At 55.2% G+C, this 19,595-nt stretch overlaps 2 protein-coding genes across 2 annotated transcripts in view; one reads left to right on the plus strand and one right to left on the minus strand.

Moving 5' to 3' along the window:
* HPX (hemopexin) overlaps nucleotides 1–19,595 on the plus strand; it is a 512,404-nt gene that overhangs the window by 61,547 nt on the left and 431,262 nt on the right. The window lies entirely within an intron of this gene.
* Nucleotides 2,443–15,841, minus strand: SMPD1 (sphingomyelin phosphodiesterase 1). The gene is made up of 6 exons (XM_083436534.1): nucleotides 15,527–15,841; nucleotides 8,818–9,581; nucleotides 6,595–6,766; nucleotides 6,389–6,465; nucleotides 5,936–6,081; nucleotides 2,443–4,141 (listed from the first exon to the last, which is right to left on the minus strand). The coding sequence occupies exons 1-6, from the start codon at nucleotides 15,734–15,736 to the stop codon at nucleotides 3,732–3,734; spliced, it is 1,779 nt and encodes a 592-aa protein (XP_083292660.1). The 5' UTR covers nucleotides 15,737–15,841; the 3' UTR covers nucleotides 2,443–3,731.

A 19,595-nucleotide genomic window follows, 5' to 3' on the forward strand; every position in this document is an offset into this window, starting at 1 on the left:
ACTTGATTCTTCTTTAATCTCCTCTTCATCCTTCTCTGGATGTTAGCCCATTCTCAAGCTGACTTTCCCAGTTCCCTTGCATTCAGCACCTCTCTTACTTTTCAAGAATATAAAATCCTTTTCACGTGTGTAGTTTTCATAAATGTTTCCCCAGACCTGGTGTGGAGATAGATCATTGCCACCTTCCTTTGTCCAGTTCTTTGCAATGTTTACAAAGTCGCTTTCCATTCCTCTGAGATCTCTGCAGACTGCGGATATAAACAACTCTCCAACAAGATGACCCCTCTCTGCTATTAAACTTCCACTCCGGGGTTCTTCCTCAGCACACAGTTAAAAAAACTCCGTCTTTTCACAAATGCAAGCTATTGCCAGATTTAATTAGCAGCCGTTCATCTTCCTACCCTTAATTGTTCTTACACTCCTGGTCCAGTCCAAAGATAATTTAAATGAAGTGCATTCTACCTTGGTCAAAGTGGGAGGGCATAATAGGTAAAGGTAAAGGTACCCCTGCCCGTACGGGCCAGTCTTGACAGACTCTAGGGTTGTGCGCCCATCTCACTCAAAGAGGCCAAGGGCCAGCGCTGTCTGAAGACACTTCCGGGTCACGTGGCCAGCGTGACATCGCTGCTCTGGCGAGCCAGAGCCACACACGGAAACGCTGTTTACCTTCCCGCTAGTAAGCGGTCCCTATTTATCTACTTGCACCCGGGAGTGCTTTCGAACTGCTAGGTTGGCAGGCGCTGGGACCGAACAACGGGAGCGCACCCCGCCGCGGGGATTCGAACCGCCGACCTTTCGATCGGCAAGCCCTAGGCGCTGAGGCTTTTACCCACAGCGCCACCCGCGTCCCTGGAGGGCATAATAAAACATTGTTAAATCCTTCACTGGGCATAAATCAAATGCCCCCCCTTTCCCAATGGATACAAACTACAAGAAAGAAGATTCCACCTAAACATTAGGAAGAACTTCCTGACAGTAAGAGCTGTTCGACAGTGGAATTTGCTGCCAAGGAGTGTGGTGGAGTCTCCTTCTTTGGAGGTCTTTAAGCAGAGGCTTGACAACCATATGTCAGGAGTGCTCTGATGGTGTTTCCTGCTTGGCAGGGGGTTGGACTCGATGACCCTTGTGGTCTCTTCCAACTCTATGATTCTATGATTCCCTCGGTGTCAGACAGAATAGCATAGCTACACACGGCTCATTCATTTTGCAGGGGGGGGGGTAAGAAAGAAAAAGACAATTTGGAAACCAGATGAAAACGCAGTGTGTCTTGTCCCCCCCCCCTTCCTTCCCGGCTGTTGTAAGGATTTTCACGCTTCTTGAAAATCAGATACCTTCAGAGATCCAAACCCAGTCCTTCCGGCAGCTGACTTTGAGGAGGGCCTCATAATTAAGGCCAATACTGTTGAACCTTGGAAGTAGCATAGCTTAGTTCCCAAACATTTTGGCTCCCGAATGTTGCAAACCCAGAAGTGGCTGTTCCAGTTTGCGAACTATTTTTGGAAGCCAAATGTTTGATGGGGCTTCCAATTGGCTGCAGGAGCTTGGAAGCCGTGCTTTGATTTTCAAACGTTTTGGAAATTGAAGAGACTTCCAGAACGGATTCCGTTCGGCTTCCACGGTACGGCTGTATTCCAAATTAGTGAAGAATAAATCACAAATCATGCTGGAGATGGAGATTCGTCCGGGGCAAGGACACACTTGCAAGTCGCACCTGATCTGCCTTTCAAATTGGCAGATATGGCCTTAAGCGACACCGCGGGGTGCAGGGAACTCCCCAGAACCCCCTGAGGAGCATTGCCAGGAATTTTACCCCATAAATCCTGGCTTTCCCCTGCCAAGAGGGCAGCAGAGCTTGACCATCACGGATTGTGACATCAGCCGGAAACCCATAAAGCTAGAATTTGTGGACATCCAAAGGGGCAGAATGTTGGGAGGTGAAATCAAGAGCTCCTTCAACTACAGAACAGCCATGGCCCCCAACTGAGATGGCTTTGAAGGAGGATTAGGTGACTTCACGGCGGACGAGAGGGCTCTCCATGGCCGGCAGCCCCATGGCCTCCGCGGAGGGAGGCAGCGATGCCTCTGGAGGGGGAGTTGCTCTTGTGTTTGAATCCTGCTCGGGGGTGTCTCATAAGGGGCCCCTGGAAGAAGAAGAGGCTGAACCACAGGGGCAGTGGGTCTGATCCCGCAGGCTCTCCCTATGCTCTGAAGAGGCAGCTCTTGGTGCGAGAGGTTGGCTATGGGACACTGGTGCCTCTGGGAGCAGTAGACCCCCAATGAACTGCTGTGGGGCAGGGGAAGGGCTGCTGCCATGCTTGGGGCCAGATTGGAAGCTGGACAAGGGGGTCCATTGGCCAGAACATGGCATGTTGTCAGGAGCGACCAAATGGGGAGGGTGGGGGTCGCCATTCCTGGTGGGGAAAGACAGACTGGAGCCAGACGAGAGATGTGGCAGAGCCAGAAATAATTTATTGCACATGTGGGTGGGGTGAATATAAATAGGGGGAAGCCCCCAACCCAGTCGGAAGACGCGGAGACGGTCACGAGTGCGGGTTTCCTGCATATGAGGAAGGGTAAAAGCTCAGTGGCCGAGAATCTGCTTTGGGTAAAGAGGGTCCCGGGTTCAAGTCCCGCTGGCAGCATGTCCAGGTGTGGCTGGGTGAAGCTTCCTGCCCGAAATCCACGCTGGGGGTGCTGCTGCTGCCAGTCTGTGTCGGCATTGCTGAGCTAGAGGGAGCAAGGGTCTGACTCTGCTTAAGGCAGTCCTGTGTGAGATGCTTCCCCAGGCTAGGCCAGGAAGAAAGGATCGTGGGGGGGGGGGGGGCTTCCACTCAGCCCCTCAAAGAAACATCCAAGGCAACAGCAGGGAGGGGGGTGGGGGTGGGGGTGGGAAGAGCCAGGGATGTCTTTGGAGGAGCAGTTCCTGAGAGTGCCCCCCCCGGCAGGCAACTTGTGGGAGGCTGGAGGGGTGACCCATCGCCCCCAAACAGGCAGCGCAGCCCATCCTCCAGGTCTGTGGTCTGCGGACAAGCTCTGTGCTTAGAGAATTGGTGGAGGGTGCTGGGAGCTGTAGCTCTGGAGGGGGCGAACTACAGTTCCCAGGGTTCTTGGGGGGGGGGGGCTCATGTGCTTTAGGTTTAAGGTGTCTGGGGAGTAGCAGCTGCTGCTCTCCCCCTTTCATTTTGGCCTCAGCCCCCTCCGAGTCCCACTGAAGAGAGACCGGGGGGGGGGGAAACGGGGTTGAGCTAGATGACCACAGGGGGTCCCTTCCAACTCTACGATTCTGTGATCCTCCCTGCGATGCAGACTTGGGGGGGCCCAAGCCAACTCAGCTGCAGCAGCAGGATGGGGGAGGGCAGCTAGCAAGGCAAAGCAAGAGCGTGGGGGGGAGAGAAGACCCCCCCCATTTCCTTCATGTAAATCAGTTCCCTCCAGTGGGGAGGCAGCTCCAGTGTTTGAAAGGGGGGGGGTTCCTCAGTCCAGGCCACTCCCCCCCAATACTTGCATGGGGGGCTGGAGAGTCCAGGGCAAAGTCCAGAAGCCTTAGAAGCCAAGGGCACCCTGGGGATCATCTAGCCCAACCCCCTGCCAGGCAGGAATCCCTAAGAGGCGGCCCTGATCTGCCGCGGCCCCGATCCTGTTTGACCACACGATGATCTCCCTCGGAAGGAGGCGGTCTTTCCTGCGGGGCTTCTGAGCAGAGGCGGGTGCCCCTGCTTCCTGGGGGGCTCCTAGCAGAGCTGGCGCTGCCTCCACCAGGCCTGGATCTGGGCGAAGGGCACCTTTTGGGCGTGCTCCGGGCAGAGCCTGGGGTCGTCGGCCTTGCCGGTCCGCAGGGCGCAGAGCAGGGCGGTTCTGCAGAGGTCCTGGCAGGGCTTGTGGGGCCGGTGTCCCTTGTGCATCAGGAGCCAGAAGCGCTGGAAGAGGCCCTCGTCCGTCTGCATGCGCCGCACCAGCGCGTCCCAGTCGGCCGGGAAGGCGCTGGCCAAGCCGTAGGCCTGGCGGGCCCCGTAGAGGCGCTGCCACTGGGGCTTCGCACCCGGCACGTTGGCCAGCGTCAGGTTGAGGATGAAGGTCTCGTGGTCCAGGACCTGGAAGGAGCTGCCGGGACGCGGACCGTCCACCTGGTAGACGCGGTAGCCTGGGCAAGAAAGGGTTACAACAAGAACAGCAACATTGGGTCGCCTTTACAGTAATTTCACAGAACAGGAAAATCTTTCTTCCTACTGCTTGGACAAACAATCAAATGCAGATTATTGAATTATAATACAGTGGTGCCTCGCAAGACGAAAAGAATCCGTTCCGTGAGTCTCTTCGTCTAGCGGTTTTCTCGTCTTGCGAAGCAAGCCCATTAGCAGATTAGCGGATTAGCGCTATTAGCGGTTTAGTGGCTATTAAAGGCTTAAAGGATTAGCGGATTAGCTGCTAAAAGGCTATTAGCAGTTTAGTGCCTTAGAAAAAGGGGGTGGGGAGCGGAAAAAACCCCCCCAGGAATTGCAAGACATTTTCGTCTTGCAAAGCAAGCCCATAGCAAATTCGTTTTGCGAAGCACCTCCAAAACCACTGTAATAGAGTCGCAACGGCAAAGTGATAGAGGGATGTCAATAAATTTATAAGGGACTCAAACCAGTATGGAGGACTTCGTGCTCAAAATATGTACGTATTGGTTTGAACTTCCTAAATAATGTTTATTATTGAAACGTATTTTCATTTTTTTGTTGCCTTTTGTTGCAGTTTTTAATTTTGTCATTTTTTTCTCGTTTTCATCTTTCTTTTCTTTTCTCTCTCTCTTAATGTTATTCTATTTATCTTGATCTTTAAATATTTCTGTTATAAAAAAATTCCTCCCAATAGCACCTTAGAGACCAACCAAGTTTGTTCTTGGTATGAGCTTTCGTGTGCATGAACACGTCTTCAGATACACTCTAAGGTGCTACTGGAAGGAATTTTTTTTGTTTTGTTTTGACTACAGCAGACCAACACGGCTACCTACCTGTAGCTATTTCTATTATGTAATTTGTAACACTTATTTTTATCTTAGACTATGTAATTTAGGATCTTTTTTTTAGTATTCTTTTGTTGTAAATTTTGAAAATGTAAGAAGGTTTTTTTAAAAAAAAAATGTAAGGGGCTTTGGCAGCAGCATTCTGCACACCCCCCTAGAAAAGCAAAGGGGGGGGGGCAGACCTCCAACCGCAAGTGCCAGCATGCATCTCTCGGACGGTGGGCCAGGAGTTCTAGAAATAATCCCAATGAGTTTCACATCTGCCAACCAATTTCAGATAGCCCCAAACGAGAGACTAGTCTAAAAAACCCAGAACACCCACTTCCGTGGCAGCTCATTTGCCAGACGTCTCGGATTTAGCATGCACTCTGGAAGGGTCCACTTGATTCTGGCCAAATTCAGTTGAATATAATTGTATTTGACATTTCTTGTACTGATGTACTAAAATTACAGTTACTCTTTAAGGATGCCTCACATCAATGATTAAAGGTGGGGAGTTTGAGGGTTTTATGGTCATTTGGGGGGGGGGGAGGAAGGGGTGATATTGATGTAGATTTTACTTTAGGAGGCTTAGATTGGTCAGAATCGAGTCCACGATTCCAGAGTTAATGCTAATCGCTTTCCTCCTGGTCAATGAGCTACCAGAACTGCTAGAGGGCCTGGAAAATGTGTTCCCTGGGTGTTTTCAGACTCATCTACTATCTGAAATCCAAAGGGGGGGTCAGATGTGACCCCCAACCCAGCTCTCCTACCCCACTAGGAAGGCCAGGACAGTTTTATGAGTCCTTCTTACGTGAGCTGTGGAACTCCCTGCCACAAGAGTAAGCGATTGCCACAACTCAGATGGCTTTTTGGAGAGGATTGGGCACTGATGCGGATGGGGGCCCCCCATTTCATCCCTGGGGGCAGGATCCCCTCCCCCCAACTCACCTGGGTTGAGGTTGATGTAGGTGGTGACGCTGGGGGCCACGAAGGCGATGCCCACCGGGCGCGAGAGGGTCTCCTCGTCGTAGAACAGCTCAAATTCGTCCAAGTGCGTGTGGCCAAAGAACTGCCCGGCCACCGTGCCCTCAAACCTGGGCGGGGGGGGGGGACAGGGGTAAATGTGGGGCTAGCTGGGATCTCCTCTTCCCAGAACCCACGGCCACAGCCTGGGAAACTGAGGCAGGGCAGGGGGACGCCATGGGGAGAATGGGCAGCGGCCTCCTTTCTGGCCCAGCCATGGGGGGCAAGAGGCAGGAAAGAGCAGGATTAAGGGGGGCAGGGGAGGAGGAGGCCCCCCAAGTGGACTAGATGGCCCTTGGGGTCCCTTCCGACTGGCAGAGCGGCATGGAGGGAGGGCAAGGTCCCAGGTGGCGGGGGGGGGGCATGCAAGCGTCTCACCTGCTGATGATGCGGTAATAGTTCCACCCCCAGGAGCGCATGCAGTGCGCCGGGGGGATGTGGCCGATGATGTGGACCTGGGTGGGGGGCAAGAAGAAGAAGTGGGGCTGAGAACCATTCTGGGGGGCTGGACTGGCACACAGCTGGACCGGGCAGGAAGGAAGGAGTCTGCCCCCCGTCCCCCACCCCCTGCGAAGCCCCCTCACCTTCTCGCCTTGCTCCTCCGCCCCCTGCAAGACCCCCACCAGCCACTGGAGCTGCCCGGCTGGGTCCGTGGAGTTGATGAGCAGCCAGAAGTTGGCATCTGAGCAGAAGTTCATGTTGAGGGAGACGAGGCGCAGGCCGGGCTGCACCAGGAGGGTGTAGAAGCCCCCCAACCTGCGGCAGGGAAGGAAGGGGGGGGGAGAGGCGTCAGGGCGCAGGAAGGAAAAGCAGCCCCACTCCCTGCCCCCTTGCTCTCCCTCAATCCAGATAAGACGGAGGCCCTGCTAGTGGGGGGTTCCCTGGACCAGGTGGGTGGGAGTCTGCCTGCTCTGGATGGGGTTATACTTCCTCTGAAGGAGCAGGTTCGTAGCTTGGGGGTGCTCCTGGATCCTTTGCTGTCGCTCGAGGCTCAGGTGGCCTCAGTGGCCTGGAGTGCCTTCCATCAGCTTCGGCTGGTGGCCCAGCTATGCCCCTATCTGGACAGGGAGAGCCTAACTACTGCGGTCTATGCTCTGGTAACCCCAAGGCAAAGGGTAAAGGGACCCCTGACCATTAAGACCAGTCGTAACCAACTCTGGGGTTGTGGCACTCATCTCACTTTACTGGCCAAGGGAGCCGGCGTGCAGCTTCCGGGTCATGTGGCCAGCAGGACTAAGCCGCTTTTGGGGAGCCAGAGCAGCGCACGGAAACGCCGTTTACCTTCCCGCCGGAGCGGTTCCTATTTATCTACTTGCACTTTGACGTGCTTTCGAACTGCTAGGTTGGCAGGAGCAGGGACTGAGCAACAGGAGCTCGTCCCGTTGCAGGGATTCGAACCGCCGACCTTCTGATTGGCAAGCCCTAGGCTCTGTGGTTAACCCGCAGCACCACCCGCGTCCCTAACCTTAAGGTTAGATTACTGCAATGCGTTCTACGTAGGGCTACCTCTGAAGATGGATCAGAAACCTCAGCTGGTGCAGAATTCAGTGGCCAGGCTGCTCACCGGAGCAAGGCGGTTTGAACATCTCACTGCACTGGCTACCCATTAGTTTCTGGGACCAATTCAAAGTGCTGGTTTTGACCTATAAAGCCTTAAAAGGCTCAGGACTGCAAGACCTCAAGAACCGCCTCTTTCCATATAACCCCCTGAGATCATCTTCTGAGGCCCTCCTTCGTGTGCCTCCTCCTTGAGAGGTCCAGAGGGTGGCAACGTGAGAACGGGGCCTTCTCTGCAGTGGCTCCCTGTCTGCGGGATGCTCTCCCCAGGGAAGTTCGCCTTCATTATACACCTTTAGGCACCAGGCAAAAACATTCCTTTTTAACCAAGTCTTTGGTTGATCTTATTGACATCCAACGTTCTTTTAGAATCTGGCATTTGGGGGGGGGGGTATTGGGTTACTGCTTTTGCTTAGATTTTATATGTTGTGGTCTTGTTGTGAACCACCCTGAGTCCTCTGGGTATAGGGTGGTGTATAAATTGAAAAAATATTATTATTATTATTACTCCGCATTTTTCACTCCATAAGACGCACCTGACCATAAGATGCACCTAGTGTTTTAGAGGAGGAAAACAAGAAAAAATATATTCTGAACAAAACAGTGGATGTATGATTTTTGTGGTTCATGCTGTGGCCACAGACATGTGATCTGATGGTAAAAATCCTGAGGATCCATGGGCTTTTACCTCCCCCCTCCCAGGCAGCCTCCTTTATCTCTCCCTTATCTCTCTTCCGATCCCACCAATCAGCTGTTTCCTTTCAACACTCCCTTCCCTCTTGTTTGCCTTAGTGTCTTTTCCTCAGCTGGAGCAGTTTTTTGCTCCTCCTTTTCTTCTAATTTCTCTCCTCGTTGATTTAGTCTTCCTGTTTCCCCCTTTTGCAAGTTTGCTGTCTTTACCTCCCCTCTCCCAGGAAGCCTCCTTTATCTCTAGCGTCCCTTATCTCTCTCCTGATCGGCAAACGATCAGCGGCTTTGTTTCAACACCCACTTCCCTCTTTCCAAAAAAAGAAAAGAAAAAGCATGATGCGGCTCCAGGGAGCACGCATTTGCTCCATAAGACGCACAGACATTTCTCCTTAGTTTTTAGGAAGAAAAAGGTGCGTCTTAAGGACCGAAAAATACGGTACTAATAATAATTCCACTCTCACTGAGCCTGATACGTAGAAGTGTGGGAACCCAAGGACTCTCTGGCTGGGATCCCTATGAAATGTGCAATGCCCCCCTCCAGAGCAGGCCCCCCTGCCTACCTGAGGGTCCCCAGGGCATGGGGGGGCAGCCAGGGGCGCCAGGCTTCGGCCATGGCCTCGTAGAGCCAGGCGGAGGACTGGTTGCCCACCACGAAGGGCGGGGGGAAGGCGTTGACGGGCACGGCCTCGTGGTTGCCCACGGCCGGGTAGACGGGCAGCGGCCCCAGGTGCTTCTGGATGAGGGCCGTGATGGTGCCCAGCGCCCCCAGCTGGTCAGCCCGGCTCTGCTCCCAGACGTTGTGGGCGGGGATGTCGCCCGTCCAGTAGGCCAGGTCAAAGGGGCCGGATCCTGCCAGGTGCTGCAGGAGGCTCTCCAGGGTGTGCAGGGGCAGGTCGCAGCGCCCGTAGGTGCCCCAGAAGCCGGCCCCCGGCCCGCGAGACGGGGAGCCCCCCCGGCAGCACAGGGCGTCCTTGCAGTCGGGGTTGCTGCCGGGGGCGTAGGCCTTGTCCCAGTGCAGATCGGTGAGGAAGAGGATGCGGGAGGAGGGGGCGCCCGGCGGAGGGGGCGCGGGGGGCACGATGGGCGGCTTGGGCGCCCGCGGCAGGGTAACGTTCCAGTCGGAGTAGATGTCCCAGTGGCCGCAGCGGGAGCCCACCAGCAGCCCGCAGATCTCGTCCGGGCGAAGCACCGAGCGCCGCCAGGCCGTCAGGAAGTCGGGCACAAAGAGGCGCATGACGTCCTGGCACACCTGGGGGGTGCCCGCGTGGAGGCGCAGGCAGACGGCCACCCCCGTGCGCTGGATCCAGTCCTGGCTTGACTGTAGCTGCAAGGGAGGGGAGGAGAGAGAGAGGGTCACACCAAGGGAAGGGCGGGATGGGCTGGATGATGCCCAGGGGGCCCTTCCCAGTCCCTGGTTCTGTGGGAGCAGAGCTAGGAACCCAGTCAGACTTCAAGGAACTGGGAGGGAGCAGGGTCGAATCCCCACTCTGACTAGGGGCAGGGGGAATTTGATTTAAATCAAATCAATTTACCGTATTTTTCACCCTATAGGACGCATCGTCCCATAAGGCGCACCTAGTTTTTTGGGGGGAAATAAAGGAAAAACATTTTATTCCCCCCCCCAGGCATGGGGCTGGGGCGGGGGAAGCCCGAGCTTCCCCCGACCCCAGCCCCCAGAACAGGCAACTCTCCGCAAGCCGTGGGAGCCTGGCGCCAGGCTCCCGCGCCTTGCGGAGAGTTGTGCGAAGTCTGGGCGCACTGACATGAGCGTGCCCAGCCTTCGGCATGCAGGCAACTCTCTGCAAGCTGCGGGAGCCCTTCGCAGGCTCCCACGGCTTGCGGAGATCTGTGCGAAGCCTGGGGAGCAAGAGGGGTCGGTGCGCACTCTCGCTCTCCAGGCTTCAGCAAAAGCCTGCATTCGCCCCATGGGACGCACACACATTTCCCTTTCATTTTTGGAGGGGGGAAAGTGTGTCCTATGGGGTGAAAAATACACTAAATCACTAGTCAGTAAGACTTGATTTACCATATATTTCTGTGTATAAGACACCCCCAATTTTTAGGGACTCCAATTTAAGATAATAGGGGGGAGACTGCCCCGTGTATAAATAACCCACAGTTTTTCACATCATTTTAAAGTAAGAAACCCCAGTCTTATACAATACAGTAAATGGTTTTTTTACAGAAAGACTCATTCTTGCTGGTATAATCTTCATATTTACATCCAGATAAAGGTCTCATTTTTGGATTTACATATGCAAGTGGGACTGGAAAGAAAGAGTATTTCATTATTGTTATGATTATGGTTTAACGACAGAATTAACTGTGTGGAATTTATGAATTTTGTAATCACTTTCAACGGATTGATAAGAATAGGTGATGGAAATTATGCTTTCTAGCTACAGCACAGGCTTATTTGTCTTGGAAGGAGATAAAACCAAGAAGTTTGGATATATTCCTGGTACAAATGGCGGAGAGCCAGATTTCCCCCAGCTTGGCGTGTGTCGCAGTGGAAGATGATAGGCGTGAGAAAGTGAAAGTGACACAGACGGACCGTCGAAGAACAAAGAGAAACACAGAAAATAAGCATCCACACAGAAACAGACTCAGAGGCTGTTAAAAATAAACGAAGGATCTACAATGGAATGTCTTATTGGAACTACCTGGACTAATTAAGGGAAGCAGCATGAATGTGAGGTCACTGGGGGATCATCACTCCCCGAAAATGGAAAACTTAATAAATATTATTACAGTCATACCTCGGGTTACAGACCCTTCAGGTTGCGTTTTTTCAGGTTACGGACAGCCGGAAGCCGGAAGTACCGGAACGGGTTACTTCTGGGTTTCGGCAGTCACGCATGTGCGGAAGCGCCAAATCGCAAGCCGCGCAGGCGCAGACGTGGGTTGCAAACACTGCGGGTTGCGAACGTGGATGACATTCGCAACCCAACCGTCCACTGTATTATTAAAAAACGGAGGATCTCCTCCAAGCAGTGGCGTAGCGTGGGTTGCCAGCACCCGGGGCAAGGCAAGTAATTTGCGCCCCCTAACCCGTGGATTTTAGTAGGGGCAGAGAGCTGCGAGTGCGAGCGCCCCCCCCCCATGTTGCGCCCGGTGCGGCCGGCCCCCCCTGCACCCCCCACGCTACGCCACTGCCTCCAAGTCCACCTTCCGGAGTTCTTTTCTGCTTCTCCAGAGAGCAAGAGATCCCAAAGCGCCGGATTAAAAGATCAGGAATATTTGGAAGAGCTTTGTGGCACTAAGAGGGGCTTTAAGGGGGTGGGCGCTCCTTCCTGAGAGGTTTCTAAGCTGAGCTTGCATGGCCACCTGCCCAGGACTCTTGAGTGGCGATTCCTGCGTTGCGGGGGTTGGACTGGATGACCCCTGGGAGTCCCTGGTCCCACTCTAGGACTTTCTGTTCTTACACTCTGCCAGGCAGCAGAGAGCTGACTCCCTGTGGCTGCCAGACTCCCCTGAAGGCCCATCAGGATCACAGCTGAGGCCCCGATCCAGCTTGGTCGTGGAGGTGCTGCAGCTGCCCAGCAAGTGAGGAAGGAGCTGAAGGCCAGTGGGCCTCCCTGTCCAGCCCCTGTCTCCTCGTTTTATGGTGTTTTTAATTCTGTTGGGAATTAAAAGACAAGAGTGGCTGGGGAAACCCAAGCAGATGCGCAGGGGATAAATAATATACCGTATTTTTTGCTCTATAAGACTCACTTTTTCCCTCCAAAAAAGTAAGGGGAAATGTGTGTGCGTCTTATGGAGCGAATGCAGGCTGCGCAGCTATCCCAGAAGCCAGAACAGCAAGAGGGATTGCTGCTTTCGCTGCACAGCGATCCCTCTTGTTGTCCTGGCTTCTGGGATTCAGAATATTTTTTCCCCTTGTTTTCCTCCTCCAAAAATAAGGTGCATCTTGTGGTCTGGTACGTCTTATAGAGCAAAAAATACAGTAATCATCATCATCATTATCACCATCATCATCTCAGGGCCAGGAGGCAAGGACGAGGTCAGGGCCCCGGCTTGGCAGGGAGGGGCGGGAGGAACAGGGCAGCCTCCGCAGGGGAAGCGGTTGCCACACGCATGCAAATGCCACCTCTGCAGATAATCGCAGGATGCAGGAAATGAAAGGCATAATCCGATAATTGAGGGGTGGCGGAAAAGCGCCCCAACCTGTGTTTCCTGTTTCAAGCAGGCAGGGGTCTCCTGTGCCCCACAGCACCCCCATCATCCCTTCGAGGGCACTGCTCAACACCCCCCCCCTTTGCCATGGGAGCAAATCACCCTGGCCAGGGATCCCTGTGCCAGGCAGGGCACACCCCCCCCGCTCCCGTCCAGAGGCTCAGGATCCCGTGACCATAGGAAGGCTGGGATTAAGAGGCAAAGAGAGGCCCCGCTCCGGAAGGGGTCCTGGCACCCTCCCTCTCTTGCAGGGGGGGGGGGCAAGAGGCAGAGAAATGTCCAGCAGCAAGGATAGCAAAATGGGCCAAACTGAGACCCCCCCTCCAAGTCCCACAGTGGGAGGCAGAAGCTTCTCCTGTGCCAGAAAAGGAGGAGCTGGACAGAAAGGGGAGAGTCAAGAGGCTCTTACCTCTTGGCTGAAGAAAGAAAGAAAGAAAGAAAGAAAGAAAGAAAGAAAGAAAGAAAGAAAGAGGAAAGAAAGAAAAGAAAAGAAAAGAAAAGAAAAGAAGGAAGAAGGTCCTTTGTCAGAGGCGCTGAAAACACCTCATTCTAAAGGAGGGAATCACAGAATTGTGGAATCCGGAGGGAACCCCAAAAGTCCTCTAGTCGAACCCCCACAACGCGGGGATCTCAGAGAAAGCATCTTGGACAGACAGCCCCCCCCCCCAAGCTCTGCTTAGAAACCTCCAAAGAAGATGAGGCCCCCCCCTTTACTCTGACCCTCAGCAAATTTTTCCTGATGCTCAGTCAGAATCTCCTTGTCATGTGAGTTTCCTGGACGGAGTCCTGCCCTCGGGAGCAGCAGGAAACTGGCTGGCTCCCCCTTCCCCGTGACAGCCCTAGAGAGATTTGGAGACCCTCCAGAGGTCTGAAGAGAAGGCCCATGTTTACTCTGGTGAAGGAACGAAGCACCCTGTCCCCTCCTCCAGGCCCAGAAAGGACTCCCCCCCCCCCCGGACTTGCCCAACCTGCTTCCCCTCTGGCTTGGCGGAAGGATGGGCCAGGTTGGGGGGAGCAGCCAGCAAACTGCATTGCCCCACCGGGGCCAGGCCCTGGGGGGCAGGTGGGGCAGACGGAGACAGCCGGGCACCCAGAGCAGCCAGGGACACACAGGGGAGGAACTGCTTCATGGAAAAGTCTAATGAGACCGGGAGCCAGAAGCTGCCGGCCAGAGCCAAGGTAGCTGGGCCTCTGCCCAAGTCGCTCGGCTGCCAGAAGAGCTGCACATCTGGAAGGAAGAGGTGGGGAGGGGCTGGGGGGGCTGGCGCCTTCACACTCCACCTGCTATGGACCTCTGGCATTGCTTTGCCAGCTTCTGCCCACCTGGTGCCCTCTGCCGGCTGGGCTGGGGCTGCTGGGAGGCGCCACCCACAGCTTCTGGAATGGGTGGGCAGAGGCTGGTCTAAGGGACTGGGCAATTCTCATACTTTATGGGGGGGGGGGTCAATTCTTTGATTCTGTAAGTTGGCACCCATAATTCTCCCCCTCTCCATCCTAACCTCACAACACCCCTGCCAGGTCGGGCCAAGAGATGGTGACTGGTCCAAAGTCACTCCCTCAAGGGGGATTGGAGCCCTGGTTTCCAAGCCCAGCACTCCAACCACTACACCACACTTCCTCCCCAGAGCAGCCGACAAGGCAGTCAGCTGACTCACCTGGGGGGTGTTTGTGGCTGAGAGCGACTCCCCCCTTTCCCAGGGATCCCCTTGCATCTGTGGGGTCTGGGTGGCGGGAGCAGCCTAGACTGCGCTGGGCTCAGAGGGCAGCTGCTGCCCCCCAAGCCAGTCTCTGGCAGAAGCAGGGGCGGCTGCGATGCCGCGGCCTGGAGTTCAGAACTTGTCCAATATCCAGTGAACGGATTTAGCTGCATTGCAGGGGGTTGGGCTAGATGACCCAAGGGTCCCTTCTGACGACAATTCGATGATGGCTTAAAATCTGGCTTGGAGAGGCGGGTGCTGGCAGCCTGGCCCTGACCCCTTTAGGGCTCCCTCCTCTGCCCCCCCCCGCAAGACAGAGGGATTCCTTCGCTTTTGATCCCTGCATTGCAGGGGGTTGGGCTAGAGGACCTCTGAGGATCCCTTCCAACTTTACAAATCTAGGATCCTAAGAAAAGCTCAAATTCAGAGCAAAGGAAATGAACGGTGTCCGTAGACATGAGACCTCCTGCCAGGTCATTTCAGGAATAATTGGGAAGATTCCCCACAGGACCCCCTTCTCTTGGGGGGGGGGGGCAGAAGGAAATTCTTGGGGAAGAAGAAGAGCAAGGAAGGGCAGGTTGGACAGGGTGGATTCCGGCTTCTCGCAGGGATCTGTGGAGCCCTAGGGCAGCCTTGACCCTCCCTGACCCCCTGGTCACGGGGCAGAGAACTGTTTTGCAAAGGGAGGGTCCAAAGGTTGTCCTGGGCCGGCAGCCTCTTCAGACTCGGGTGCAAAACATCTCCTGCCCGTGTGACACGGGGGGGGGGGGAGCAGCTGCCGGCCAGGGAAGGCAGTCCTGGCTAGATAATAAGGCTCCAGCGAGTGGCAGCTTCTGGAGCTGCCCCCTTCATCTGGGGTTTCCCTCGGGAGCCACCCTCTGCTCCAGCTTCCCCTGCTTGTAGGGCCTCAGACAGGGAAGTGGGGCAGCCGACGCACAACTAGGGTTCAAGTAATGGGGAGAGGGGGCTGCGCTCTGGGCCTCTTCAGGTCAACAGGTCCTTTTCTGCTGTGGCCCCAGAAAGGATTTCAGGAAGAGAGGGGACCCTGGTTTCTGCGGTCCCTTCGGTGCCGTGTGGAATCCCAGGCTTGTAGCGCTGGACGGGAACCCGCGAGGCCATCCAGCCCAACCCCGCGCCATGCCAACTGCCTCCCTCGGCGCCTTAAAGGCGGCCTTGCCGAGACCGCGGCGCCGCTCGGGTCGCTTTCCTGGCATCCTATCAGCAGATTCGTGCTGGGAAGCAGAAGCCGCGGGTTGCGGTCAGAAGGGGCGTCCGGGGGGAGCGCTTCTCCTTTTGGGGGGCGGGGAGAGTGAAGGACGTCGCCCCGTCCGAGCCCCGCTGCCCCCCTCCCGGGACCCCCCCCCCGGCCCCCATCACGCGCGCCCCGGAGACCCACCTGCACGCCCACGTCGAGGGCCAGGAAGAGCGCCTTGCAGGCGGGGCAGCTGAGGTTCCTCCAGCCGAAGCGGACGCCGGTCTCGGGGAGAAGCTCCGCCAGCGCCGCCGCGTCCTCGGAGCCGCCGGCCCCGGTGGCCCACGGCCCGGCCAGCGCCCCGGCCAGCAGCGCCCCCCAGAGCAGCGCCCGCGCCCCCGCCGAGCCCCCCATGCCTCGCTCGCCCCACAGCAGCCCCGACGCCCGGGAAGAAGCCTCCCTCCGCGGCTCCTTTGCTCGCGGCTCCGAGCTGCGCTTCCTTCCTGCTGGGGCTGCGGGCGGAGGCGAGGGGCGGGCCGGGGAGGGGCGTCGGCGGGCCGGAGAAGCGCCCCCGCCTGCCCGCCCGCCCACCCGTCGGCCGGCCGGCCTCCCTCCCTTCCTCCTTCCCGGCTCTTCTCCTGCGCGCCCGGAGCCAGCCGGGGAGCCGGGCGCGCGCGGTGGTGCGGGGGCTCCGAGGGGGCGTCCCAGGTTGGGGGGCTTCCCGGTTTCCCCGCGCTCAGCCGCCTTCCTCCGCCGCCGCGGCCGGAGCGCAGCCGCCTCTTCCGGCCCGGCTCCAAGATGGCCGGCCTGGCGTCGCCGCCCTGCGCGGCCCGAGCCGGGGGGGGGGCAGGAGCCGCGGCTGCGCCCCCCGAGACGCGCGCGATCCAGGGATCGGGGCCGGGCGCGGCGTCGGAGCGGACTGAGCCTCCTGGCCGCGCGCAGTCCATCTGGACAGGGGGCGGGGGGGGGGGCGCTTCGGACCCGCCAGAAAATATTTGGGGGGCCGAGCTCCCCCAAAGTTGTTGGGCATTGCCATTCAAATAGAGTGGGTGCCGCGTCATGATCGATTATGCGTCATGATCGATATGATGTTCAAGTTGGCACCCCGGCAGGGGGCTTTTTAAGGAGACCCCCGAGACCCCCGGCCTCTTCCGGAGGGCGTCTGCGGAGGATTATTATTTATTAAAGAAATGCTTTATTTATTTTGCAAATAAAAAACAATCAACAATAGCAATCCCAAATCGAAACAAAAGAGAAAAATAGAAACAAGTAAACTAAACAATAATTTATTTATTTTTTAAGGAGGATTTTATTCCGGCCTCTAGTTCAGGCACAATGAGGAGGAGGGTGAGCCGATCCTGCCAGGCGGGCGGCTCCTACACGCGTGTAAACGGGGAGTGGGAGCCGCGGGGCGGGTGCCTGCCTCTGCCGGTCCGGGCGGGCAATATGGGGCTGGGCCCCGTGGCCTGACTCGGCCCGTTGCGCTGCGCGCCAGGAACTGGGCGCCGGGACCGTTGGCTGCGCGCCGCTCGCTGCCTTAAGCGCCCGCGCCCCTTTGTCAAAATGCAGCATTAAAATGCAGCGTGTGGATCGCAGGATCTCTGAATATTCAGGGAAGCCGCTGGCAGCTGTCAGTTAAGCCTGAGTGACAGGCCGCTGCCGATCCAACCCACGTAAACAGTTCGCGGCAGAATTGCATAATAATCGCCAAGCGAGAAGCGCGCATGAAAAGACATTCCTCGGCTGCGCGATGGGGTTTCTGCGGGGGGGGGGGGTTCGGATGAACGACCCTCCCAGCGGCCGCTCCCTGCTGCCTTAGCCAATGAAAAAGACCCCAAGGGAGCAGGCGAGGCTGGGACCTTTCCTCTGACATGGGCCTTAGAATTGGAGAGTTGGAAGGGAACTCCAGGGTCATCTAGTCCAACCCCCTTAAAATGCAGCTGAAGCATCCAGGAGAGGTGGCGTCCAACCTCTGCTTAAAGACCTCCAAGGAAGGGGAGCCCAACATCTACCGAGGAATAGCTCTTGCCGCCAGGAAGTTCTTACTTCATGTGCATTTTAAAAAGGATTTTGAACCTCTTGCAAGGCAGGGGGTTGGACTAGATGACCCTAGGTGTCTTCTCCAGATCTGCAATTCTATGATTCAATAATAATAATAATAATCATCATCATCATCTGCCCGGATACTGAGGTCCAGCTCTGAGGGCTTTCTGGCAGTTCCCTCACTGCGAGAAGCCAAGTTACAGGGAACCAGGCAGAGGGCCTTCTCGGTAGTGGCGCCCGCCCTGTGGAACGCCCTCCCACCAGATGTCAGACAACAACAACTACCAGACTCTTAGAAGACATCTGAAAGCAGCCCTGTTTAGGGAAGCTTTTAATGTTTGATGGACTACTGTATTTTAATATTTTGTTGGAAGCCCTCCAGAGTGGGGCTTCCCACTGGGGAAACCCAGCCAGATGCGCGAGGTATAAATAATAAATTATTATTATTATTATTATTATTATTATTATTATTATTTGACTGGGTTGCCCGAGCCACTCTGGGCAGCTTCCAAAAATTATGAACATTTAAGTAAGCACCACCAGTCTAGGTGCCAGTCAGCTGGGGGGGAGGGCACTGGTGGTGGACCAACCTACAGAAGCTGATGGGTGCAAATACCCCACAGCATGATGGGAGTTGTAGTCCAGCAACCTCTGGAGGACCGCAAGTCCCACCTCCACCCTGTCCAGTCAAGGGTGAGGCTTCTGTCCTCAGCTGGAGGCTTGGGAGGGAGCAATTTCAGTTGATTGGCCTTTGCTGCGTCCTGAAACTTAGTTGTGATTTGTGACCTGGGAATCGGACACCCCCCCCCCCCGTTTACTCCTTTGCAGGCCTGCTGCAAGCTGCTGCCTCTGCGCATGAGCCTCCAGCCTGCAAGAGGAATTCTGCCGAGGAGCCACGCTGCAGGGCTGTTGTGCGCTGCTCTCAGGCGTAAAAGGCCGTGGAGAACATTGCAGGGTTGTCAGACAGGTTGGAGCAGGGCCGGATTTCAGTTTGATGCGGCCCTCAGCTCCGGAAGGGAATGAGGCCCTTTCTATGTCCGGCTGTCCTTTGTCAACAACAAATTGACGCTGTTTTTTGTGTTAAATATATGATGGATGGTAATTTATGGACCTAATAGGTATCAAAAGCCATTTGCACATCACAGAATATTTTATCAAAGTCATTGCTGAGCTGAAATACAATGAAGAAGGAGGATATTAATTGTGAAATACAATGAAGATGTATAGTAATAGTGTAATAATTATGATGCTCTAACTTAAAATGGTTTTTGATTCATAACAATAACGCAAACAGATTGGCATTTGGCAAGAACGAAGGTTCCTTTTAGAAACACAAGACTCATCATCTAGTTTCTAGAAACTTGCTAGAACATGAAATAATAAGAGGTGTAGATATATGATGCAAATGACTCATAATTATAAATAGCAGAACGTAGGCACCCTATATATAGAAAGGAGCAAACCAGGGATATTTGTGGGGCCCATGACTTACATCCTAGGAGCCGACAAAACACAAAACATGGTTGCTGTATGTTGGTTTTATTTGTTTTTTATCTTATATTTTTGAAATATCCAGTTGTTGTTTTCCTTTAAATTTTTGGGGCCCCCCAGGAGAGTGGGGCCCTAAGCTAGAGCTTGTTTAGTTTATAGGTCAATTGGGCACAGGGCTGGAGCAGCTCTGGTTGGCCAGGCCCCAGGGCCACTGCTGGACCTCCTGGCCGGCCTCTGCACCAAGGACAGTTGGCCCTCGCTGCCCCAGGGGGACCGGCCAAGTGGGAATGGACCTCCTGATGACTGACAGCAAGAGGGGCAAGTTCCGCCTCCACAGTCCCTGGGCAGACCACATCCGCCTTCCCACTGGCGGCAGGCCTGAGAGCCCCCCCCCCATCTCCCCCATGGCCCGCGACTCGGTCCCTGGCCAGCCCAGCATCTGGCTGAGCTGCCTGAACAGAGGGAGAGGTTCTGAGTCCTGGGGGTGCAGAGATGGTGGGAGTGAACTTAGTGCTTATCTTATCTTTTACTTGCTATTTTGTGGATGTTTTTAATATTGTTTTATAGATTCTAAATGCTGCCTTGATTTGTTAATCAAACGACTTGCCGTAATTGTGAGGCTTAGCTTATTTTTTAGTTGCTGATTTGTTACGTATTTTAGAGATTGCAACTGTTTTATTGATAATTTGTTGATTATTTTAGATGACGTATGCTGTATTCGCGATGTGCTGTTATGTTT

Source organism: Podarcis tiliguerta, assembly GCF_965153285.1.
Source record: "Podarcis tiliguerta genome assembly, chromosome: 4".
NCBI classification, from domain to species: Eukaryota; Metazoa; Chordata; class Lepidosauria; order Squamata; family Lacertidae; genus Podarcis; species Podarcis tiliguerta.